This window comes from Tauraco erythrolophus, chromosome 6 (genome assembly GCF_009769465.1).
Source record: "Tauraco erythrolophus isolate bTauEry1 chromosome 6, bTauEry1.pri, whole genome shotgun sequence".
NCBI classification, from domain to species: Eukaryota; Metazoa; Chordata; class Aves; order Musophagiformes; family Musophagidae; genus Tauraco; species Tauraco erythrolophus.
Genome location: NC_141470.1, coordinates 11,865,979 through 11,892,942, shown reverse-complemented (window position 1 = coordinate 11,892,942; position 26,964 = coordinate 11,865,979). Strand labels below are relative to the sequence as shown.

Genomic DNA, 26,964 nt, shown 5'->3' with positions numbered 1-26,964 from the left:
ATAGTGGCATGGGGAAGCCACATGTGGGTCGGGGATGACTGTTAAGTAAAACCTCTCCCCATGAACCTGGAAGTGTTCGGTCTCACAGGATGTCGTGTCATGTCCAGTATAAAGGATACTGGGCATGACGCTGCATGATATGGAATACTAATTGGCCAGTTTGGCCCTCAATCTTAAGTTCCACCACAAATCACAAGGGGAATCGTGGTCCCCTTGTCTGGGCTATGCTCCCCCCTTATCCTGCCGTGCTTCTGCACTCGGGCCAGGACATAGCACACTGAAAAGTCCTTGGCCAACTACAAACATCAGCTTGCTATCAACATTCTTCTCAGAGCGAGCCTCTGAGTAAAACCAAAACACGGAGCTCTTCTAGCTGCTAAAAAGAAAGAGCTAACTCTGTCCCAGCTAAAACCAGGACACAGGACCAATTTGAGCCAGCTGGAACCAAGCTATGTGTTACAACCTGTTTTAAAACTCCACTGGGTGCTTCCAGCATGGAAAAAAACAGAGAAGGGAGAAGGGAACATGAAATGTCTGACTTTCTTCCTTTATTTGTCTCGGAAATTTTTACTAGCTTTCATACAATGTTGGCAAAACTCTGTCATTTCACGAAGGAAGAGGACAGATTTATCCAGTGCGGTATCTGTGGTAGCTGCAAAAAAATCACAATGCTTTTGTCAGAACGCACCAGTTGACTGCTTGGAGCTGGTAAGTATGCCACAGATGCAGGGCAAGCCTGGTCAGGGACTGAGAAATGGCCATGTTTGCTTTCGAGCCATCAAGGGAATTCATGAAACTTGCTAGCCAAAATATGCCATTTTAAGGGACCCAGTACTGCCTTCAAGCAACTGAAGACAAATCTCAGTGACTTCTGAGGAAGACAGAGTTAGGCTGTTTCTTGGATATGAAGGTAAGTTCTTACAATGTAGCCCTTGCAGGTCCAGCTGCAGTACCTACAGACTGACCAATCTCTTCCTCTGTGGACAAGGATGAGAGCCAAACTGGCCCAAAGAAGTGTGATCCACACTGCCAGTCCCAGTATGTGCACTTGCTCTGGAAGATAGCAGGGTGTAGACTATACTCGGAGACATGAAATCTATGGTTACTCAACCTGGAGGGAGTCAACCCCAACAAATCACAGTGACTGCAAATCTGACTTACCACAGATGATCAGCTTGAAGCTGCAAGTTGTAGGGATCGTAAGCAGAGAGATGCTACTTGATGAGTTGAACCGCAACTTCGACTTGGATGTGATGCTAATATTGCCCTTGTACAGGGTGACTGTTGGGTGGGGGTTGTTGATGAAAGCACAGCTCATGGCGCAGCCATTGCCTTGACTCATGCTGCGGTTCTTCAGTGGGGCGATGAAACGGGAAGCACAGTCCTTCCTGGGATACTCCATCTTGAAGTCAAAACAGTCTGCTGAGGACAGAGTCATTATGGGCTGCTTCACACTGCACTGTCTATTGCACACGCAAACATGCAAACACGGAGCCAACACCACCAAGACAGAGTCTTCACCTGCATGAGTACAAATCCAAAGAGCTCAGGTATGACATTTCATGAGCTGGGTCTTTTTTTCCCACCAGGGAAAACTCAGGGAGGAGGAAGAATGAACAATATACTGCAGCATACTCTTGGCATCTGACCAGCATACCTATCTCAACATGTAAACAAATAGAAACTGAAAAGCAAGAGAGGAAGGATTCAGAGATATCATTCTCCCATTAACTGCTATGCAACTGTAAGCAAGCAATTAATTTCTTTGTTTCTCAGTCTGTAAGTAAGGTGTCAGGTTTTTGCTCCATGGGGATATATCGATGCCTTCTCTCTCACTAATGCCATTAAATTGTAAAGTGCTTTTGGATATTTGGCTCCCAAGGCACTTTAGAAATGCATGATTAAATTACACTCAATTATAAACCAAAGCAGGTGATCTTGTAAAGGAAGGGATATTGCTTTGCTGGTGTTGCTCTGAGGCATTAATCATCTACAGAAGGCTCTGGGGGAATCAAGGGTAACTGCATGTGCAATTTAATTTCTAGTGTCCACTGCAAATCTTCCATTTTCAGCCTGTGTTTAAATACATTTCTTGAAGTCTTTATTATCTCCTTTTGCATTGGCATGGGGTCCCATCAGGTAAACCCCCTGGATCCTAAATGCAGCACTGTATGGCAAAATTCTCTTATGAGGCCATGTTCTCAGAAAATAGCTTATCTCCTCCTTACCCTTCACAGTTTTTCTACTATATCTCAGGTGTGTGCAAATAAACCTTGTGACTCACTATTTATAATGAAGAATAGGAAATCGGTTCACATCTGCTTGTGTCCTGCTGCCCTGCCTGAAGACAGGCGGGCTGTTATCAAGGGAATGCACTGCAAGGCACAACCAACCTAACTTTCCTCCATTTACTGCTCTTCTATACTCACCTACATACACAGAAGTTACTGAAATTATTTCAGACTCTGAAATCCAGGCCTAGAGTACTTCCACAGAAGAACACAACTACAGCCACATAACTGGAAGTGCTCTTTCTCAGCTGCACGCGTAGCCAAAGTAACATAGCTACGGTCTAGATACATCTATCAAGGAAGGCTGACCGTTAAACACAAAGACACAACTTGACACCTGATTACTCATTTTAGCGTACTACTAATTCTGGTATTTTAATGCATTGCCCATTATTCTTAATGGGATTAGAAGATTTGCAGCAGCATGTGGATAAGTTTCTGAAGAAATATATGCACAGTCTGGTAATATATATTAATGTATAATTTGTTTTATATTACTATATTTTTTTATTACAACAGGCATAGGCCAAGCAAAAAAAATTGGCTTGAATCTCACTATTCAGAGTAACTGTATTCTGCTTTACCCCAGACTGGGCAGAAGGATCACTTACCATTTTGATTTGATGAGCTAGGGCATGTTCAGTTTTGTTTGGGAGTACTGCTAATGAGACATCCTTACTACTGATTAGGCCTGAGCAGGGAGTGACTGAACAAAGGAGATGGCGTTTACCTGATGGGATGATCTCTGAGTGTTTAATTTAGTGTGCTTTTAAGGACTTGTTATAGCTTCTGGCCCAGAAAGACTGTCACACAGTCTCCTGCATGTGACAGACTTGTTTGCATTTCATTTAGGAAACAAATCGCAGTCAGACTGGAAATACGGTACAAGACAAATGACTTGTAACGCCAATCTTCTGTTACGTCAAGACACAATAATATCAGCCTCCCTGCGCATGGATGGCCCCTACTGTCTTGAATTTTAATTTAAACAGCCTCTGCATGAACTGCTATGTAATGTGCTACACATGCATGTAGTAAGAGGAAGCCTGGTCCTGAGGAGATTGCCATCGAAGGGATGGGATAGGACAGAAGGTGTTCTTGTGTCTGTTCCCCGGGTGGGGACCTGAGGTGCAGAATGGGTTAGTGATATACCCAAGGCCACAGAGGGAGTTTCAACTTGGTCCATACTCTTATACATAAGAGCACCCATCTTCCTCTAGTAGCGTAACGACTTTTTATGCTTACCCGTGTCTTTGGAGATGTACCATTGCTCCTGTGAATGCAGAGGGTCAGTGTCCCCAGTGTCATTGCAGGCAATGACTCAGAAGAAGCATTTCCTCCCTGGGAGCAGGCCTGTGACAGGGAACTTATTGCTGTAGACCTTCTCTGCGGCTGTGAACCACATGGCAGTACTGACATCACATTTCAGGACACCATAATCAGTCTGCTAGTCGTTTTCTACATCCAAGCAATTTAGGGTCATGGTATTTGGGACTTCTTCAACCAGCTGCAGATTAGTGGATGGTCAGGGGAAATCTATGAATTAATGAGCACTTTTAAGCATTGGTTTCTTCTATTTGGGGCCCTCCCTCTGTCCTTTCCTGGGGCAAAAATTTTTTACTTCAGCTCCTCCCTTCCAAAGTCTCTGTGTGTCTAACAAAGTACTTCTTTCCTTGTTTTCTTCTACCCTGAGCAGCCTGAGGAACAATTTGCCCTGTGTGTGTAATTCCCTTCTGATGAAAAATAAGGCTGTTGGTTATAAAAAGCACTGTTTGAAGAGATGACAAGTACAAAACACACTGCAAAGGTCCCTCACCCCCAGCAGATCATTATAGCAATAGGAGTCTCTCTAAGGAGCAAGCCAGCCTGCCTCCACTTGGCTGTCATAGACCCACTTGCAATGGAAATGATGTCACCAGATGGCTGAGGGGACAGACACTGTTGTGTTAGTGCTGTTATGGGGATTTGCCCGATCAGATAACGGCGTGAAAAACACGGCAGCATTTGTGGGATGTGTGGAGCAATAACTGCTTCATCCTTTCCCTCCGCATTGGACAGAGGGAGCAAAGCCCCAGCAGTACCTTCCTTATCCCTCAGCTCCAAACCATGCTGCTCCCCCACTTGGCTCAGCTAACTGGCTCTACGCTAGCACGAAGGTGGGGACTTGGGAAACACAGTGACAAGAGGTAGGAAAATCCTTTCTGACCAGGGAGTCTTTCTGTCCTTGAGTGGAAACATAACATTCTGGATTGCTTCTGTAGCATTTTTTGGATAAGGGGTGTGTATGATTTGGACAGTTGGGTTTTTTTTCAAGAAAAAAACAACCTCCCTAACTCTAGTATTGATACAGAAATTGCGTGCAATTTCCGTTAGCAGAGGAATACCTTCTGTCGATACCCAGAGGTGACTGAGATGCTCAAGTTTGCTTTATACTGTACCTGCAACTTGCATTCGAATGTCATAAAGGGCTTCTCCGTAACTATTCTTGACGATAATCTGGTACAGGTTAGAAACAAATCACTTGGTGCTGTGGATAAGGACTGGGAATGGTTCTTGTCCTCCCGCTTGTTGATAGGCCTCTTTTTGCCACATCCCTGGTGGTGGTGGTGAGCCCTGGCCAAGACAAACATGCAGCTATAACATTCTGCTTCCTGACTTGGGTGGCAACAGAAACAAACAGTGACTTTGAGCACAAAAGGGACATCCGTGTCTACGGGAGCCACTTGTACATGATCAGCCTGACAGAAAAATGTTTTAAGGACAACAATCCTAGAGATTTCTTCAAGCTGTAAAGGCAACGGCACGTTCTGTCCCCAGCAAAGTGCATAGAGCTGGCTTGGCCCGGGAGATGCCACATAATCCTTACACTACAGTTCATTAGTTTGATCATCTTGAAAACAGAGAGAAAAACAGCTGGTGTGATACAGATAAACTTGTACAATTTAGACTGAGAGGGACATTCTTACACTGGGGCTGATTCTGCAAGGTACCGTAGAGGTTCAGCTCATGCAGTAGTCAAGGCTTAAAAAAAAGAAAGCACAGAAATTGCCCTTAGCCTCTGCAGAAATAAGCTCAACATCCATGTTAACAGAAATTGTACCTCAGAAAGGACAGTGTTGGGACCTCAAGCGTTGTCTTTACAACTCGATCACTCCCCTAGGTCACTAGGTTTAATCAAGAATGATTTCACTTCAGTTAGCATGAACTGTAGTTGCATGCTCAAAAAATTCTGCTTCTTGTGATGAATCAGAGATCTTCCCAATGTTTTATGGTTTGCTGAACACTGTTGCTCCAGCTGCAGAGGGCTGGACCGTGCAGCTGATAAACTTGCGTGCGCAGAGGTCCCTCCACCCTAACTACCACAAGGAGGCTTATAAAAAGACTAGCCATAACAATAGTGACCAGTTATGCAGGATTTCATGAACATCAAGCACTTCATGAGTTTTCCCCAATAGTCAACTTCTTTTAAACCAAAGTGACAGCTCATGTGATAAAGGCCAAAGGACAACTACAGCCTCTATAGCCCTGCATCTGTATTTCACTAGATGCCCAAGAAAACTCTAATTGCAGGATTTCTCCTCTGACAAGGCACAACACAGAAGCTCACAGGGAGAGATGTATGATTGCATGGTGCTGTCCCAGCATGAACCACCATGTGGCTCTTCAGCCTCACAGTCAGATCAAACCTATGCGGGGGAGAAAAGAAAACAGACAGAGAGAAATTAAAAAATTAAAGGAGTGAGAGATCGCACAGAAAAGCGCGCCATTGTTCAGTCTGTTGAGTCATTCCTGGGGACTGGAAGAAGAAACTTTCAAACTGTTTTAGCAGAAGGCAGTTAGTGTAAGGGTTGCAATGTTGCCAGCTTTTTTCCTAATACCTGTACCACCATAAGAGAAACATTAATGCCTTAGCAATCAACAGCTTAGTGATGAGCACTTATCCAGGACAATTTCAAGTGAGGCAGATGGAACAGGAACATTTAAAAATAGTTCATATAAAAAGTGAATGAGAACAAAGAAAAAGAAAAGGCAGCTTTAATGCCTCGTTAGATGATTTTACTGTCCGCCTTCTGCCACAAACAATTTTGTATAATGTCTGTTTCTGATAGGACTTCTCATACTCTTCAGTACAGTACTGCGTGTTGCCATTCCACACCAGGGAAGTTTGTATGGAGTCTGCAGTCTCTCTGGGATTTTTGGTGTTTCTCTATTTGGAGATGTGGTTAACACCGCCATGCTGCACAGCCTGGTTGTGTAGTTCCAAAGTGGAGACTGAGAAGAGAAACAACCAGTTTTTGTATCAGTCACCTGGATGTTGCCTTCTGAGACATCTGCAGTCGAGTCTGAACGTCCTTCTGCTCTGCAGAAACCAGCACTATATGACATGACTCATGAATCATGCATCTTTTCTTGCTGGCGTTACTGCTACTGAGGGCAGTCAGCACCATGCTGTTACCTGGGAGTGTCTTAGACATAAAAAGTCTGAATTTCCTAATTAATAATTAAGCAATCATAAATCCTAAACAATAAAGATTTAAATACTTTACTACGTCAAATAGTAACCTATGTACGGGGTTTATGGCATGTCATACCTTCATTCTGAAGACATAATTAGTGTCTTTGAAGCATGACCTCTGATAATACTATTTCAACTTTAGCATGCCGGCACCTGACTGTTCATCCCATTCAAACCGAGCACCTGAAAGAATTATAAGCCTGTCTCAGTCCCACCGTATTTACAACAAACAGGCATTTCAAACACTATATTTGCAGTAGTACCTACTCTCCCAACCCATACTCAGGCTACAGTATCTATGACAGGAACTGGAGAATCTTCCAAAAATGACTTCTGTAATCACATGTGAGTTGTGATGCGAGAGGTCAGATGGTGGAACAAACAACTGCCATTATACCTGACGTACTCATTCACGGGACAGCTCAGCAAGAAGGACGGCAGAATGATATTAATTTGGCTCAAGGACTGCACAGCTTGTGCTGCTCTCCATCTCCTCTTGGCACCTCTGAAAACTCAGCATAAAGAAGCAGAGCTGTGATGCTGAATGTTCCTTTGTGCAAGATGAATCTGATAGCCCTTTACAAAATGAGGTATATTTTAAAAACACAAGAAGGTAACAGCTGATAGATGAGAGTTCCAGCTGGAGAGATACTGCAGGTCTTACCTGAAGATGGCATTGCTAGAATTCTTTCCTGTAACTCCATTGCTTCTCCCACATCACCTTCATTCACAGCTCAGGTTCAGTAGTATTTGTCTCTCCTGCAAGCCTCCCACAGTGTAAGTGGTACTAGAGATAGGGATCTTGGTACATTTTTTCCATTTCTTGGTGTTCTCAGCTCACATCTCTAGTATGTATCCTGACAGCACATCTCCCTGGTCTGGCTCCTGCCACGTTAAGGAATCACGAAATCACAGAATGTTAGGGATTGGAAGGGACCTCAAAGGATCATCTAGTCCAATCCCCCTGCCAGAGCAGGACCATCTAGATCTGATCACACAAGAACGCGTCCAGGCGGGTTTTGAACATCTCCAGAGAAGGAGACTCCACAACCTCTCTGGGCAGCCTGTTCCAGTGTTCTGTTACCCTTACTGGGAAGAAGTTCTTTCTCATGTTTAAGCGGAACCTCCTACATTCCAGCTTATATCCATTTCCCCTTGTCCTATCATTGGATGCCACTGAGAAGAGCCTGGCTCCATCCTCATGACAGTCACCCTTTACATATTTATAAATATTAATGAGGTCCCCCCTCAGTCTCCTCTTCTCCAAGCTAAAGAGACCCAGCTCCCTCAGCCTTTTCATCGTAAGGGAGATGCTCCACTCCCTTAATCACCTTTGTGGCCCTGCGCTGGACTCTCTCAAGCAGTTTCTTGTCCTTCTTGAACTGAGGGGCCCAGAACTGGACACAATATTCCAGATACTGGAAATGCTGGAGTTGGAAAAATCCACCACCTTTGGCGGCTCTGAGACAGCAGGAGAGCTGTAACACACTACTGTACTCACAGGCCTATGCTTGCATATGTGAATACAGAGCTGTTCCTATTTCAAGATGCTGAATCTGCAAGGTTTCAGGGTAAAAGGAGCCTTAGTAAATACTCAGAAAATTCTGTCCAACAAAACAATGCCGTTCCTAAAACGGCACATGCATGTAGGCCCTGTTCCAAGGTTGGCTATTTAAGAAAAAACCTTACAACGTTTGACATGTGACCATTTGAATTCAGCCTGGAAAGGGCACTACCTATGAGCACTGACCAGCACTCATTCTCCACATATGGTCGGGAGAGGTGTCTAGCATTAAAGATTTGCTTCTGTCTCTTCCAAGCTGAATGGTGAGCTCTGCAGTACATTTCCTGTAACTGGTCTTGAATGGCCTTGAGTGTGCTTGGTGTCTCTTCTTGTCTAATAAATCCCTCTTACTGTCCTGTGTAAAGTGGACAGGTGCTATCTGGACTGTCTGGATTACTAAATTTGCTTACTGGCTTGCAAGTTTCTGTTAATGTTCTTCAAGCTTATTTGCCAAAGATTACGGTACTCCTAATTAATAGTAATTCTTGAAAATACAGATCTTGCTTTTTGCTCTTTAGTCCACCTTGCGGCAGTCTAGTCAGGTCTCCATAACGTGTAAGAAGAGCAAAAGATTGGACATAAAAAAACCTGTATGTTTTAATCAAATGAATAGAGAGTTGTGTATCCAAATCCACGTTCTGCTCTGAAAGTCTTGCCTAAAATGCAATGACCTCCTCCTGCCCTTCACATCTCAAAAAAGGCAACCAGCGCAGCATGCCATGACAAACTTGATGCTAATGGCTTTTATATGGAACACTTGTATGAGCACACAGGGTCATAAAGAATATGGTGCATATGGACAGTACATATTCTCCTAGGCCTAATGTGAAATAATGGAAGTCTTCAAACAGGAGAAGAATCATAGCTTCAGGCTTTAAATTGTTTTTGTGTTGTCTTCTGACGTAAAGGAACCTGAATGCTTTCCCATCTGAGTAACTATTTAACCTCAAGGCTCTCGTCTACTAGATAGAATTCTCTCTTTTTTAACTATACTGGCTTCCACACTTGGCCAGTTCTTGTTCTAAATTATGTGCACCTACTAAGGCCCACTCCTGTGTCTATTACAAGATTCCATCAATAGTTTAAGCTATTTATTGATGGCCTCTGAGAGCCTTTTGTTTTTAAAATGCTATAGTTATATGGTCATATAGAGTAAGAACTCTCTATAACTGGCATAAAATAAAATCTACCCATTTCAGCGGCTACCGTAATCATTTGGAGTTCGTGATTTTGATCAGTCCGGAATTAGGCACAGATTCTTTATTACTAAAAATCTAGTATTAAAATAAAAGAATGTAAGCAGCTTCCATGAATTCTGTAAGAATTTTCTCTGCTTCTAAAAGAGTTGATGAAAGGAGCATAGTAACATGTATAAGAAATAATTTTCTTTGTCACACATTAGGGCCTTTGACAACATATACATGAACATTAAGCTATCATAGAATCATAGAATGGTTAGAGTTGGAAGCAACCTCAAAGATCATCTAGTTCCAACTCCCCTGCCATGGGCAGGGAAACCCTCCACTACACCAGGCTGCCCAAAGCCTCATCCAACCTGGCCTTGAACACTTCCAGGGATGGGGCATCTACAACTTCTCTGGGCAACCTGTTCCACTGCCTCACCACCCTCTAAGTGAAAAATTTCTTCCTTATATCTAATCTAAATCTGCCCTCTTTCAGTTTAAATCCATTGCCCCTTGTCCTATCACTACACATCCTTGTAAAAAGCCCCTCTCCAGCTTTCCTGTAGGCCCCCTTTAGGTACTGGAAAGCTGCTAGAAGATCACCCCAGAGCCTTCTCTTCTCCAGGCTGAACAGCCCCAACTCTCTCAGCTTGTCTTCATAGCAGAGGTGTTCCAGCCCTCGGATCATGTTTGTGGCCCTCCTCTGGACTCACTCCAGCAGCTCCATGTCCTTCTTGTGCTGAGGACTCCACAGCTGAATGCAGTATTCCAGGTGGGGTCTCACGAGAGCAGAGTAGAGGGGCAGAATCCCCTCCCTCGACCTGCTGGCCACGCTCCTTTTGATGCAGCCCAGGATACAGTTGGCTTTCTGTATTTCTTATGTATTTTTTGGATACAGTGCACATTGCCGGCTCATGTTGAGCTTCTCTTCCACCAGCACTCCCAAGTCCTTTTCCTCAGGGCTGCTCTCAATCCATTCTCCACCCAGCCTGTACTTGTGCTTGGGATTGCCCTGACCCACATTATCTACACCTTAGAGCACCTTCACCATGTTGATCTCTGCTGTTTGCATATACTCAATTCCCTCCAGGTGGGAATCTCTTACAGTGTCCTTAATAGTTACACATTTTAAGTGAATAGTATCACACTTTCAGGCACTTAAAATATAAATACGTTTATAGCAAACAGTATTAAGGCCCTCAGTAATTTTCTGTTAAACTGTAAACACAATGCAGTCCCTTACATTAAGCCAGGCTGGAATTTGCCATATTCCCTCAGACTTCAGTCATAAATATATAGATCTGATCATCACATACATGTTTAGGAAAACTAGACATTAAACAGTGAGAGAAACATACTGATGGGCTCCTTTGCAATGAGATGTTGGAAGCATGCTGAGAAGTACAGGGCCTGCATGGCTCACAGCCATCACATGGAACTCATTCTGTATCCTCCAGAAAACCTTCCACTTTGAATCTGGTACCTAAAGACACACATGTTGCAATTATACAACTCTCTAATCACCTATAAAAGTGTTCCCAAGTGGCCACTTTTTTTTTTTTTTTTAAAAAAAAGCTTTTGAATTGAAATAAACCAAGGAGAAATTTCATAGAATCATAGAATTTCTAGGTTGGAAAAGACCTTAGAGATCATCCAGTCCAACCGTCCCTAATCCCCCATTAAACCATGTCCCTAAGCAGTTCATCCACCCTTTTCTTAAACACATTCAGGGATGGGGACTCAACCACCTCCCTGGGCAGCCTATTCCAGTGGCTGACAACCCTTTCAGAGAAGAAATTCTTTCTAACATCCAACCTGAACCTCCCCTGACTAAGCTTATACCCATTTCCTCTTGTCCTATCACCCATCACTAATGTAAAGAGCCCTTCCCCCACCTCCTCGCCATCCCTTCTCAAGTATTTGTAGGCTGTAATCAGGTCTCCCCTCAGCCTCCTTTTCTTTAGGCTAAACAGCCCTAATTCCCTCAGCCGCTCCCCATAAGTTTTATTTTCCAGCCCCTTGACCAGTTTAGTCGCCCTTCTCTGGACCCGCTCCAGGAGCTCAATATCTCTCTTAAAGCGAGGGGCCCAAAACTGGGCACAATATTCCAGGTGCGGCCTCACCAGTGCCGAGTACAGGGGCAGGATCACTTCCTTGCTCCTGCTGGTCACACTATTCTTGATACACGCCAGTATCCCATTGGCCTTTTTGGCCACCTGGGCACACTGCTGGCTCATATCAAGCCAGTAGTCAACCAACACCCCCAGGTCCTTCTCCGCCAGGCAGCTCTCCAGCCACTCTTCCCCGAGCCTATAGCGATGCTTGGGGTATTTATACCCCAAGTGAAGGACTCTGCACTTGGCCTTATTAAAGCTCATGCCATTGGCCTCAGCCCAACGATCCAGTCTGTTCAAATCCCTCTGAAGGGCCTCCCTACCCTCGAGCAGATCGACACAGCCTCCCAGCTTGGTGTCGTCCGCAAACTTACTAAGGGTACATTCAATCCCCTCATCCAGGTCATTGATAAAGATGTTAAACAGAACTGGACCCAGCACTGAGCCCTGGGGAACCCCACTGGTGACCGGCCTCCAGCCGGATTTAGCCCCATTTACCACCACTCTTTGGGCCCGGCCATCCAGCCAGTTTTTAACCCAAAGGAGGGTGTGCCTATCCAGGCCAGCAGTTACCAGTTTCGCAACCAGAACACTATGAGAGACTGTATCGAAGGCTTTACTGAGGTCAAGGAAAACTACATCCACAGCCCTTCCCTCATCAACCAGGCGGGTCACCCTGTCATAGAAGGTGATCAGGTTTGATTGGCAAGACCTGCCTTTCATAAACCCATGTTGACTGGGCCTGATCACCCGGTTAACCTGCATGTGCTCATTAATAGCACTCAAGATAACCTGTTCCATGACTTTGCCCGTCACCGAGGTCAAACTGACAGGCCTGTAGTTCCCCGCATCCTCCTTCCGCTCTTTTTTGTAAATGGGGGTAACATCCGCCAGCCTCCAGTCCAGCGGAACTTCCCCAGTGAGCCAAGACTGCCCAAAGATAACGGACAGGGGTTTGGCAATGACATCAGCCAGCTCTCTCAGGACCCTGGGGTGGATACCATCAGGCCCCATAGACTTGTGGGCATCCAGCTGGCGAAGCAGATCCTTCAGCTCACAAATTACTAGAGAACAATATAAATTTCAGGGGTTCAGGGAGCCCCTTAACTAGGTCTAACTTTCACTTCTCCAGTGGTCTGCTCCATTTTCATATCTCTCTCCCTAACAAGGAGATGGAATTTTGATGTGTATAGTAAGAGGAAAAATGCAGATCACCCACTTTTCTTTCCACTAGATTATATGGTCTATAGCCTGGACACACTGGGGAAAAATATCTTAATGTCTTGCTCCACTGACTTCAATGGGATTGCCCATGATGTAACAAACTCAATAGAGTGGCCAAGCCTTTCACAATGTAGCCTCCAAGCAAGGTTAAACTTCCACTCAATTTTGAAAAAACTCAATAATTGAATAATTTGCCTTAAAAAGTGCTTCCATTATTTACCATGAGTAATAATGGTGCTTTAAGGAGGATATTTTTGGATAGTGTGATTGATTGTAACTTAATTAATATCAAAGTCCAACATTTTGAATGAGACAGAGGAAAGAATCCAAGAAAGAACCAAAATATTAACAGAAAAGGAAAAGCAAAAGTCTCGTTAGTCAGATGCTGCTGCTGATAGGAACACTCCCATGTGTTGCACAAGCTGTGCTAAGCATGGATCATATGGTTGCTATCTGATGGATACAACAAAATCAGTCACTTGTTTAATTCTGTTCTGGTCTAAGTCAGGGAAAAGCAGTCAAATTTAAGTAGGGAGAAATGTAAAATATAGATGCTTGAAATTAGGCACCCAAATCCATAGGTGTGACTTCCAGAGGTGCTGAGTGTTCTGCCCTCTCATCGTTGCTCGTGAGTATCAAGCTATTTGTATTTGAGGGCTGAAAATCTCGCTTTGAACAGCATACGTCAAAATGTCTATCTTGGTAGATGCCATGATGACGTTTTCCTTGATTAATCAATACTCAGCTTTGCATTCAGAGCTTATCTAACTTTCCTTCTGCCTACATAAAACAGATAATAATCTTGGTCTGACCTTGGACTGGCTCCTTGGTGACTTGGACACAAAGATTGCTGCCTTTCTTCCTTTTTTCTACGATGGAACCTTGCACTGAGGAGCCTCCATCCTGGGCTGGGAAGTTTCAGGTGATGGTGACATCTTCTTTCCTGACGTCTACAACTTGAGGTTGAGAAACCTGACTTGGATGCTCTACACAGGAGAAAATAAAATTAGCACAATACAATCAGAATTTGTTGACTCCAAATAGTGTGTATGTGCTATGTATGTGTGTATAAATATATGTGTACGTATGTACAGCAAGAAGTCAAGGAGGGTAACTTGTATGTTAAGGTTTATTCATGGCCACCACCTTTTTCTACAGACTTTTTCTCTGCCATCTACTTCCCTTTATCATTTCAAATCTTGAAACATGTCAGTTCTTGCACTTATTCCAAAAACGAGCTCTTTCTGCGATGCATTACAGAGCAGCTCAGGAACGCCATCCCTAATCCATATGAAGTTTGGAAAAAAATGCAAATTTTTAAGTGAGAACTGATATATATTTCTTCAACTTGGTAATTTTCTTTCTGAAATGTTTCAAGAGGCCAGACTTGCTGTTCGCACTGTATCTTCTGTGATACACTCCGGTCTTGGGGAAAGGGGACTGCAAATCCCCTTTCACTAGGGGAGGATTCATTTCCAAAAAGGAAAAAAGGGAACAAGAAGTACTCAAACTGTAACTCCTAGCAGATAGTTCAGCAGTGTTTTCTAACCAAGTTAGGTTTTGGCTGACATATTTTCTTTTTTGGCTGCAAAACAAAATGTTTTTAAGCATTCCCTTTTAAATTATCTTCTCTACTCCCCCACAATATTTTCCAGTGAAAGCCACTTTTCATTTCTGCTGTATCCCCCTAAGTTTACGTAACTGACGCTAGAACAGTGTGGTAGCCTGTCCTCTGTTGCAGCCAGTCCATGTCGAGGGGTTTCTGAGTCCACAAACACTTGCAATGAAAGGACCTGGGTATTTGTTTGATCCTGGCTATCAGCCTAAGCACAAAGCAGCTTCTAAGCTCTGACCTTGGAATTTGTCCCCTGAAGCACAGGAGACAGTGTTCTTTTGGTGACTGGCAAGGAGAGAGAGGACAAAAATGATGGGAATCGAGACTGTGAAATCACATTAAAACCAGCTGGCTAATGTTTTCCAGCAAAAAATTCTTCTTTTTCCAGGAGCTTGATGAGACCCTCAGAGTTGATGGCACATATTGTGAATTAGCAGACTTTTTCTTCCTCCACCTTCTCTGTAGCAAATGTAGTGTAGTTGCTCTCCACCACCCCTACTGTGATCCATGATTTTTTTCTCCAGCCATCCTCCTCTTGATGATGAAGTGAGTCACCTGCTTTCCTCCACTGCCTTTGGGTGCTTTCCATCTCATTTTACCTTTTCCCCATGTGTTAGAGGAATTCTGCTTTCCCCTGTGGGGGTTTTAGTTTGTCTGCAGTGTGAGCAGCCGACCAGAGTGACATGGAGGGCTATTTTTTAGAGTCATGTCATGGTGTAGATCAGTGTAGATTACAGCAAAACTAAACCGTCTTGAATCACTTGATTTGATAACTCAGAGTCTGCCCCACTGCAAGATTTTTAAAGAGAAAGCCTGAATTACAGTGTCTGTAACCCAACGTGTCTCCAGTGATTATCCTGCTATAAAATTATTAATTTAGTACCTACTAACAAAGTTGAGGTAAGGATTGTCAGAAGCCCAGCCACAGTTGTTTTTCAGATTCAGCATAATGGCTCCACTGTCTCCACTCACACAGGTTTTGATTGCAAGTAACACAGCCACGGGCTTTCTCCACCACCACTTTCTCTTCCTCTGCCACCTCAATACCATCCTTGAACCATGTGACCTGGGGCATTGGCTTTGCCTTGAAAGGCACCTTGATGCTTGCTGTATGCTTAGTCTTCACAGTAATGCTGTGTGCAGCAAAAGGCTCCAGGACAGATTTTCCAATAACAGCAGATCTGGAAAAAAAAGAAGACATCTGAAAGCTGCAGCTGCAATTCTTCCCTGTGTCTGCAATTTCCCAGAAAAGGTGGTCCAAAGCTGGGCCCTTCATACACTCCTTCGTGTGTTTAATGTCAGAATCCTGTATTTCATGAAAGTCTTTGGGGACACTCAAAATCTTCAGTGTGTTTTGACTCAGTTAATTTAGTTCTGTTTCTTGTACAGGAAGCCAGCTAACCTCCTTTAGTTGTTCTGCTCAGCAGAAAAAGAGACACCTCTGGGAAGCGGCAATCCCCAAAGCTCCTCACTTCCCTAGTGCCTGAAGATTTGATTTTAGGCAGTTTCTAAGTTTTGCAACGCACAAGAAGCAGCCCTCTGTGATGTTCTTCCCTAAGGCCATGCTGGGATATCTATGATCATGATAAAGATAGTAGAATCTAAAGTAGGTACTGCTCGTAAAGAAAACGCTCCCTCATTTGTTATTAAGTAATATGGGAAAATGATAAGGATGTCCTGCACACAACAAAGAAAAATAACCACGTTCCTAAACATATTTGGTGTTTTTCCTTTTATTTTTGTCACACAATGGGTATGTTTAGAAATTACAATTGCCTGCTGAAAGTCATAAAAAGGCATTCAAAAATATTCCTGAATGCAGGAAAATCAACCCTCCCTATACCAAAGCTCTGCTGTGGGTGGGTTTTTACTGCAACACAGGTATGATACATAGTCATTGCTGCAGCCACAGCATCCTCACTGCTGCGCTTGTCCCACTGTCTGGGCAGTGGTACCTATCCACCTCGCCGTGGTTCGGCAGACAGGAGGAGGCTTCTTTCCACACTGCAGACGAGTCGGAAAGTCCATCTGCTGCCATCTGGCTGCCAAGGGCTGAGTAATATGCACATTTATATATTTCTCTCTCTATAATTTCAGAAAAGGTGTTTTTCTTGTTGCTCATGACAACAACGTTCAAAGTAAAGGCTCTGGCCAACATTCTTGATCATTGATTTATAAACACAGAAACCTATGCTTAGTGGCTTGAAATCAGCCAGTATGACTGTTCAATTTTCTCCTCTTGGGAAAAAAGAAGCAGAAGGAAGAGGTGTTGCTCAGGCAGATAAGTCTATAAAATGTTACAGGCCCAGGTGAGGAGATCTGGTGAAGCACTGATTCTGCAGGTGTTCGTGTATGCCTGGTAAAAAGCAGGAATGAAATGGGGTAGCTACCTCCAATGGCAACTGTTGCTCCGCTCTCTGTCCCCTGGGCTCTGAACATCTACCTTCCTTCACACTCCTCTCCCATTCTGTCAGCGATGAGTTTGTGGATGGCTCCCTGCTTCACTGTCCGGATCCATTTCATGCCCATAATCTGACAAGAAGATCGAGGCAGGAAGCAACCCACATTGCAACACCATCTCCAGCCCTGTCTCTGAATCTTCTGATCAGAGTTGCCTGCTCCAAGATGACCAAGTGGTCAGGATTTCTAGTTCCTACTCTGGTAAACTGCTGTGTGATCTATGGACGTAACAAATTCAGTGTTATGTGGACAGAGTGATCTGTGCATCTGCCTAGATGAGCCGCATGGCATGTAACAAAGGGTGTGCAGCAAAGGATACATTTACTGATTACTCTGAAAATGAGAGACTGGGAGAGGGAGAAGGGTGGGTGGTGAGAAGCCAACCTTGTGGGAAAGAATGCGTGTCTACAGGCTGAGAAAATGGCTTAGCAAATGTGAAAACATCTTTACAGAAGACTGGGAAAGAAAATTTTGAAACAGCCAAGATCCAAAGCCAAAACTTAGTAAGACCGAGGCTGTAGTACACTGAGAAAGATTAGATACATTCTTGTCTGACCTAGCCATCTGCTTGCCCTTAGTCAAAAGCCCTTTATGAAAACCAGGAAAAGTCCCACAGTGGCTATTTGGAGAAAACTTCCCACTAGGATTTTGCAGCCTTTCATTATACTGATGATACTATGGGCATTTTACCTACTTGCCATCCTTGAGCCATATTCTTTCCACCTTCTCATCAGTCAGAACAACACAGAGCTCGGCAGGATCCCCTGTTAGAGGATGAACATCACACACATACTCTTCATGGTTGCAAATGTCTCTGGAAGAAATCCTGGTGGAAGCAAGCAAACAGAAAAAGTGCAGGATGATTGTCAGCTGAGCACTTCCAACACCAGGGAGGTATTTAACGGCAGTGAGTCCTCATCACAAACTGGACTGGCTCTCAGGATGAAACCCGTTTAGTGGATTGGACATCATGGGAAGAAAGGAGGATGGAGAAAAGCTGTTCCTAAGTAGTTTTTGCCCTTCTTTATGAGTGTTCACTGGAGGGAATGCAGCTATAGAAATCCAAAAGCCAAAGCAGAAAATAGCCTCTTGGCCCTGCTCCAGACCCTTGGCTGGTCCAGAGGAGCTGTCAAACCAGTCAAACGCTTCCTCTACTGCCTACATCTTTGTCGGAGGCCCAGCTGAAGTGTCTGTACACCAACGCACGCAGCATGGGAAATAAACAGGATGAGCTGGAGATGCGTGCACATGAGCAGGGCTACGACCTTATTGGCATCACGGAGACGTGGTGGGACGACTCCTATGACTGGAGTGTCAACATGGAGGGGTATAAGCTTTTTAGAAAGGACAGGAAGGGGAGACGAGGAGGGGGTGTCGCTCTCTATGTCAGCAACCGGCTGGAATGCGTGGAGCTTCGCCTGGGGTCGGAGGAGGAGCTGACAGAGAGCTTATGGGTCAAGATTAGAGGATGGAGACGGATAGGGGATGTTACGGTAGGGGTCTGTTACAGGCCACCTGGCCAGGAGGACAGAGCAGATGAGGTGCTTTATAGCCAGATAGGAGCAGCCTCGCTGTCACAAGCCCTGGTCCTCATGGGGGACTTCAACCACCCTGACATCTGTTGGAGAGACAATACAGCAGGGCACAGGCAGTCCAGGAGGTTCCTGGAATGCGTGGATGACAACTTCCTCCTGCAGGTGATAGAGGAGCCGACAAGGAGGGGTGCCATGCTCGACCTTGTGCTCACCAACAGGGAGGGACTGGTGGGTGAGGTGAAACTCAAGGACAGCCTTGGCTGCAGTGACCACGACACGGTGGAGTTCAAGATCCATGGGGCAGCAAGGAAACCACTCAGCAAGCTCTGTACCCTAGACTTTAAGAAGGCAGACTTCGGCCTCTTCAAGGACCTGATGGGCAAGGTGCCATGGGAGGCGGCCCTGGAGGGACGAGGGGCCCAGGAAAGTTGGTCCACATTCAAGGAGCACCTCCTCCAAGCTCAGCAGAGGTGCATCCCGACGAAGAACAAGTCGGGCAAAAAGGCCAGGAGGCCTGCGTGGATGAGCAAGGAGCTCCTGGACCAACTGAAAATGAAGAGGTTAGCCTACAGAGGGTGGAAGCGGAGACAGATAGCCTGGGAGGAATACAGAGAAGCTGTGCGAGTGACCAGGGATCAGGTGAGGAAGGCTAAAGCCCTGAAGGAATTGAATTTGGCAAGGGATATAAAAAGCAATAAGAAATGCTTCTATAGGTATGTAGGGGACAAAAGGAAGTCCAAGGAGAATGTAGGCCCCCTCCGGAAGGATACTGGTGCTCTGGTCACCCGCGACATAGAGAAGGCTGAGGTACTCAATGAATTTTTTGCCTCAGTCTTCACTGATAAAGCCTCTTGTCTTACCACCCAAGCTGTGGAAAGAACTAGCAGGGACTGTGAGGATGAACCACCGCCCACTGTACTTGAAGAGCAGGTTCGGGAACATCTGAGGAACTTGAAGGTGCACAAGTCCATGGGACCTGATGAGATCCATCCGCGGGTCCTGAAGGAACTGGCGGATGAAGTTGCCAAGCCACTGGCCATTGTATTTGAGAAGTCGTGGCGGTCTGGCGAGGTCCCTTATGACTGGAAGAGAGGGAACATAACCCCCATTTTTAAAAAGGGGAACAAGGAGAACCCGGGCAACTACAGGCCGGTCAGCCTCACCTCTGTGCCTGGCAAGGTCATGGAGCAGATTCTCCTGGGAACCATGCTAAGGCACATGGAGAGCAAGGAGGTGGTGGGTGACAGCCAACATGGCTTCACCAAAGGCAGATCGTGCCTGACCAACTTGGTGGCCTTTTACGATGGGGTGACAACATCGGTGGACAAGGGTCGACCAACGGATGTCATCTACCTGGACTTGTGCAAAGCTTTTGACACTGTCCCGCACAACATTCTTCTCTCTAAACTAGAGAGGCATGGGTTTGATGGATGGACCACTCGGTGGATAAGGAATTGGCTCAATGGCCGTACTCAGAGAGTAGTGGTCAACGGCTCGATGTCCATGTGGAGACCGGTCACGAGTGGCGTCCCTCAGGGGTCCGTGTTGGGCCCGGCCCTCTTCAACATCTTTGTCGGTGACGTGGACAGTGGCATGGAGTGCACCCTCAGCAAGTTCGCCGATGACACCAAGCTGTGTGGTGCCGTCGACACGCTGGAAGGGAGGGATGCCATCCAGAGGGACCTCGACAGGCTGGAGAGGTGGGCCCGTACCAACCTCATGAAGTTTAACCAGGCCAAGTGCAAGGTCCTACATCTGGGTCATGGCAATCCCAGGCACAAATACAGACTGGGCGGAGAATGGATCGAGAGCAGCCCTGAGGAGAAGGACTTGGGAGTACTGGTGGACGAGAAGCTCAATATGAGCCGGCAATGTGCTCTTGCGGCCCAGAAGGCCAACCGCATCCTGGGCTGCATCAGGAGGAGCGTGGCCAGCAGGTCGAGGGAGGTGATTCTCCCCCTCTACTCTGCCCTCGTGAGACCTCACTTGGAGTATTGCGTCCAGTTCTGGAGTCCCCAACATAAGAAGGACATGGACCAGTTGGAGAGGGTCCAGAGGAGGGCCACGAAGATGATAAGAGGGCTGGAGCACCTTTCCTATGAGGACAGGCTGAAAGAGTTGGGGCTGTTCAGCCTGGAGAAGAGGAGGCTCCGGGGTGACCTTATAGCGGTCTTCCAGTACCTCAAGGGGGCCTACAAGAAAGATGGGGAGAGGCTGTTCAGGAGGGCCAGTTGTGATAGGACAAGGGGTAATGGTTTTAAAATAGAGGGAGGTAGATTCAGGTTGGATATTAGGAAAAAATTTTTTACCATGAGAGTTGTAGAACACTGGAACAGGTTGCCCAGAGAGGTGGTGGATGCTCCATCCCTGGAGACGTTCAAGGCCCGGTTGGATGAGGCCCTGAGCAACCTGATCTAGTTGGAGATATCCCTGTTTGTTGCAGGGGGGTTGGACTAGATGACCTTTGAAGGTCCCTTCCAGCCCTAACGATTCTATGATTCTATGATTCTACATAATATTTACATCTGAACCTGAACTCTGCATGGGGAAAGATAAATGTGTAACTAAGGCACCAGACTGCAATCCCAGCGTGCACAGGAGTCAGAGGCAGCTCAGCCTCTGCTTTCCAGGTTACCTGTGCCACAAAAGTGTTTCTGTCCCAGACGAGCGTGATCAGAGAAGGCCCCTGTCCCACACTGTCCCTTCAAGTCACCCTTGCCATGGCCCACAGAGGGCACTCACATACCAGGCCTGGTACCCATCCTCCAGGAGCCAGGGCTTCCTTACCCACTGCCAGCCACACTCAACTCTGGCCACAGACTCCTCGCCAGGCTGCACACCTGGAACGCCCAGGGCTGGGAATGCCCTCGGAAAAATGCTCCCTTCTGGCCTGTTTTAGGAAAACAAAATGAGAAATACCTGGCCAAAATGCAACTAATGGAGTGACCTCCAGCCAAGTCCATACCCAGGACAGGGTTTGCGAGGCATCATCTGACACAGAAAACGTGGGACTATTAGGAAGAGACCAGCCTCAGAGAGACATCTGTCATGGATGGATGCTAGGGCAGATCAATCTTCCACGTGAGAAAATCTGCTCGACCTCACAGCTGAGCTTCTTTTGGCCCCTGAAGTTTCCTTCATACCATCCTACCAACTGAATATGCAGTTTCTCCTGAACCTGTAAAGGATACACTAATATAGTTTTATCCTCCTTGCATGCAGTTCATTTTAAAATGGTCTCAAAAATGTTGCACTTTGCATGGAAAGCACCTGGGCATAGTTCAAAGCTGGTCCACATCTAACAGAAGTCATCTCAAATACTAACAGCCACTAAAATCCACACTCTAACTTTGAAATTCTTCTCCAGTCTATGGTGAGAACATGAAGCTAAGTTTTCCTACTTTTCTTCCCTGCTCTTAAGAGCCTTATGTCTTTCCATAAAGATCACAGACTTAAGTTTACAGCATCAATAATGCTACTGCAAAATTAATTCACAAAACAAACGTGATTTACCAGACCAAAAATTTTGTGATTTACCACAAAACAAAAAGATTTACCAGACTCATGTTGTGCTGCTGGTCCTCAGCAGAGTGCAGCCAAACATCCTATGGGTTGCTTTAAAGAATCAGGCTAAGAATTCATGAGAACAACGCTGATTAAAATAAAAAACAACGTATACTTTACTAAGCTGGTTTAGGTGACACGTGCAAGGACTTAAATCGAAGATTTACTGCTTTATGCTTCTACCACTTTATACAGCAAAAGGAAGTCCTTAATCATTATCTTCATGTTACCAAGAGGGAGCACAGACTAATGGCTTATTCCATGTTAAACAATAAATAGACTGAGAGCAGTGTTGCCTAACTGTTACAGCAGCACTGCTCCTCTGCAGACTTCACTGAAGAACAGTGTAAAGACTACTATTCCTCCTCCTCTTCCTCTCTTGAGCCATTCACACTTACCTTCCACAGTCACACTGGCACTGTTTCACTGCTCATTAGGGTCACTGTCTTGTGTTGTCATCGCTGTGCAACCTCCTGAGTCACTTAGCTCAGCAGCATTAATGATAAGCTCTGCTCTCTTCCCGTCATGCCTCATGGTGTACTTAGGAGACCTCTCAAACACTTGTCTATTCTTCATCCCCTTCAGGGTGACATCTTCAGAAGTCAGCACACACTCCAGGCAGGCTGTTCTCTTCTTTTTCACTTTGATGTTGTTGAGATTGCTGACAAACTGAATTGGAACCCCTGGGAAAAGGGAAGGGGTTGGCAAGGAAAATGGCACACACCAGCGAGCACCTTATAAATCAAAACAAGTGGATTTGCCTTTGTAGGATAAACACGGGCTCATGTCCAGGAGAGACACCAGGCTTGGGACTTGATTTCCAGAGTGAAAATGACGTCTTGATGCTCCTATGCTTGCCTGTCCCTAGCCTGGCTTTATGACACTGTGGCTTTCAGTTTTCTCAGTCCAAGTTCTGGGGATTTGTGTTTTAGGTTTACAGATTTTGCAGCTCAAATCCTGCTATCTTGTGTTGATCCACCCACTGCCCAAAGATGCTTAATTTGCATTACCTATGATCAATGAAGAGTGGAGTGTTCTGCATTAGATCTCCAGTCTCAGCATTGGAATTCTTTAAAGTTACTGGACTGAACACCTTTAATTTTCACAGTGTGGGCCAATCCATCATCAGATCTGATGATTTCATACTTATCCTCCCACTTCAACTCTTTCCCACTGAACGTCTCTAGGTGAAATTTTGCACTTTCTTTGGCAGGCGGATTTCAAACGCTGCTGTCAGTCTTTCAGTCATTTCAGTGGTTTCAGTTCTGTCAGGAGTGTTAGGGGCTCACCTGTTAAAATACCAAAAAGACAAATATTCATTCTGTTATGCGTAGTTCCTGATCTCAGATTTCCTACACTAAATAGCTGGACTTCAGTGAAGTCATTTTGATGTCTTTCTTGAGTGATTGAAGAAAGATCAAATTCATTCCTTCAACTTCAGTGGAAATTAAGCTAACTACAGTTCATCATGTTCAGTAAAAGTTGCATGTAATCCTACAAAGCTGATTACCAACAGACACATTGCTTTTCTGTTCAGTTCTTCTGTCTTAGCTCTGCTTTTTTTCCTCTCCTTTGCTGTAGGTCATTGAAAAGGAAAAGGCTTCAGGGAACTGCAGATGACATCTACAAGCATATCTGGAACCATTTGGCAAGCTGAAGGAGGACTGACATCTTCTGGCATTATCTGTGAAGAGTGCTGCAGTGCCTGGCACAGGATCACTATTTGGCTTAAGTAAGGAAGTCTATCACAATACCAAACATCCTGTGCCCAAGCCCTGCTAAGAGCTTTATCAAAAAGATAAGTATTATACTTAAAAAATGGTACATATGGCAAAGCTTATCTCTAAGAGATGGTCCTACTGCAATAAAAGGTAAGGCAGGTAGGCAACATCACTTTTACTCAGCATTGATTTAAAGTGAGTTTGCTGTATATAATATGGTTGGTTTTCTTCCAAACAGCAGGCACACATTTGGCTGGTTGTAGGAAGCACATGCAGATGAAAAAAAGATCATTCTCGTTATGCCCAGGTCCATCCTCTCACTCCCAAGTCCTGTAACATTGTCTGAGCAAAGTTCGCTTCCACTAAAAGGACAGTGCCAAGGTCCATTTTATCACTCTCATCTCTTCCCACTAAAACTGGTCCAAATTCAGTAGTGACTCACACCCCTGCCACACTTACGTCAGTGGAGAATTTGGCTTCTTATGTGCAATAACTAGGCTTCAAACCGAAATCTGCTATCCCATGAAAGGTGTTTTCACATGGGTGCTCTGGTAATTGTGGGTTGGTTTATGACTTCTACAATGTTAGATTTCTGTTTGAGCCTAAAAAGACCGGTGAATCATGAATGTTGCAAAGACATATAAGAAAAGAAAGTAGGTCGCAGTTTGGCCCACCAGTTTCGACCCTCAAATATTTGCAGATGTTGACACTGCACACAGAACCTCATGTATCCGAGAACAAATACTACCTACCACGCTCAGCATAACAGAGAATTTCTATTAGCCACAAGAGGACTGTATGTAGGTGCCTAGGTCTTTCCCATTCATATTTGTGATGCACAACATATATTTCATACCCATATGCTTTATATCTTTTTTTTTTTTCAGGGAATACAGGGAACATAAAGGCTCTTCTCCATAATAAGCACAATGCTTGCACCTTTGGAAACATGCTCTTTTTGTGCAGGAGACACAGAGGGCAAGACACACAGTGATGAGTTTAACGTCAGCAGGTGGTACATGCTTTCATCCTGCTTCACCCCACTTTACTTGCAGCAAATCCACCCTGCAAAGACTCTCTATTTTGTTTAACTTCAAAATTCTTCCAAGCTTAGTTGTTAATAACTGGTCTAGTCACTAATCGAGGCAGACTGCTAGAGCTTACCTTCAGTCATGATCAAGGATACCGTGTAGATGGCATCAGTGTGGGTATTGGACACTACACATGTGTAGTTACCTGTATCATCTCAGGAGAAGTGTTCAGATTGGAAAGAAAAAAAACATAGAGAAAGCAATAAGCAAAAGCTCCACATAGGCTCAGGTGGTGGAGAGTGGATATGACAAATGTATTAGTGCATTCCTCTTTTTATTTGTGTTTAAACCATTATTTGTTTGATCACTAACAGAATTGTCCTGTTGAAAATCCAGAATCTCTGAGGGTGGAAATTTTAAGGCCAAATCCAATGCTTTCCCTAAAGATCTCTCACAGCCTTCCCAAAGCCCCAGAAACAGACAGAAGTCTTCCCAACGATGGTGATGTATTTTGGATCAGGTCCATTCTTGGCCTAAGGCAGCCAAATGAAGCCACACTTATTCTCAAGAGACATTCTTTTGTTCTGGTGCTCTGCACGGAAAGTGAGCATCAACCCGAACTGCATAAGCAATACAGAGACCAGAGGAAGCTGTTGGACTTCCGAAGTACTGTAGGAAAAGAAAAAGAGTTTGACCTGCCCTGGCTGGCAGACTTGTAAACAAAGGACTCCCTGAGCGAAGAGGTGAGTTAGAGTGGACTAAGAACTAAGGAGAGAGGAGAGAAAGGGACAAAGCAAGGGAAGCAAAGAAAAGAAAAGAAGAACGGCAGAACTTTTGCAGTCATGGGACATCACAAATTAAACAGGGCTCAATTGGGACATATGTCTTGAATATTATGAATTTTTAAGATTTAGCGTCAGTTTTGCCTGAATGGCACACAAGAGGAATTAGAGCCTCACTATGCTAAAAACAAAAACAAGCAACAAAAATAATGGTTCCTGCTCTGATGCTCTTTTTCTGTTGATCAGAAACACTGCCCTATAAACACGCAACAGGGTTTGAAGGTAGCAGTATAGCAGTAGGCCGACTGCAAACGGGGACATTTTTATTGCTGCTGAGGAATACTATAGTGCTTAAGTTTTTCTTTTTTACAGTTTTTACCATGGGAATTACACAAATAATGAGCTAATGGCAAGAAAAAAAAAGGTGTGTTACCTTAGCACCTTCTTAAAAATACTGTCAAAAACATTCTGGATCCTTCTTCTATTGGTACCCACTCTCTCTTTTCCATGTTACATTAGGCTTTGGTTTACTTTTCACTTTAGCTCAGAATACTGCTTTGTCTCCTAAAATTCAAGGAGAAACATTGGAATTAACGAATGAGTGAGTGAAATGGAACAGGGGCTGTTACTTACTTTCTCTGTTTGGGTTTATTTTAAACACATAGTTTATTCTCCTGTCTGCTTTACGGAGAAGATTAGATTAACCTTGCTTTACTTTACTTACTACAACTTTACATCTATCACAGATAACATCCTGGGAATGAAAGTTGTTCATTAGTAGCGCTCGGCATACTGACAAGAATAATTTGTGATTTTTTGGTGATATATAATAAAGACTCCTATGATCTTTCTGTCACTTTGGACAGTCACAGATCTGTCTTACAGGAGAGACTATATATCATGGAAAGGCTTATTTACTTATGCTTAAAAGGTCACATTCTTCCAGCCCCAGCCAAATCATTTGATTCGGAGTTTTGCATTAACAAGAACTGCAGTATTTACATCAGTAAGATCAGGTTTCCAGCAGCTAAAATGAACAGCAACTTTCTCACTGTTTTTGACTGATCCATGACAAATGTCTAAAAAGAGTGAGGATGGATATAGGTAACTGCAATTTGCACCTGTTTTTGTTTACCACTCTTCCAGTTGCAGGAGAAGATGGACCATATTTACTTGTGTGAGGTGGGTGAATATACCTAAGAGGACCTGACAATACAGTCAGTTGTTGGCATGTAGTAGGTAAGGAACTGTCTTTCACTAGAAATTTTTGTTACTTACCCTTGAGTGTTGCCAGTGGACAAGGTCTTTCCACAAATTCAGGAACGCTTTCTCCAGTAAGGATCTCAAAGGTGCACATCCCCAT

General features: G+C 44.6%; 1 protein-coding gene across 1 annotated transcript; it reads right to left on the bottom strand.

The window, feature by feature from the left end:
- Nucleotides 1-548: 548 nt before the first annotated feature.
- IGSF22 (immunoglobulin superfamily member 22) lies at nt 549-26,964 on the bottom strand. The gene is given in 12 exon segments (XM_086612857.1): nt 549-652; nt 1,162-1,521; nt 15,481-15,689; nt 16,464-16,655; nt 17,663-17,759; nt 17,762-17,782; nt 22,466-22,750; nt 23,082-23,130; nt 23,132-23,245; nt 23,248-23,315; nt 23,318-23,356; nt 26,880-26,964. Coding segments are annotated over 12 exon segments (1,623 nt in total).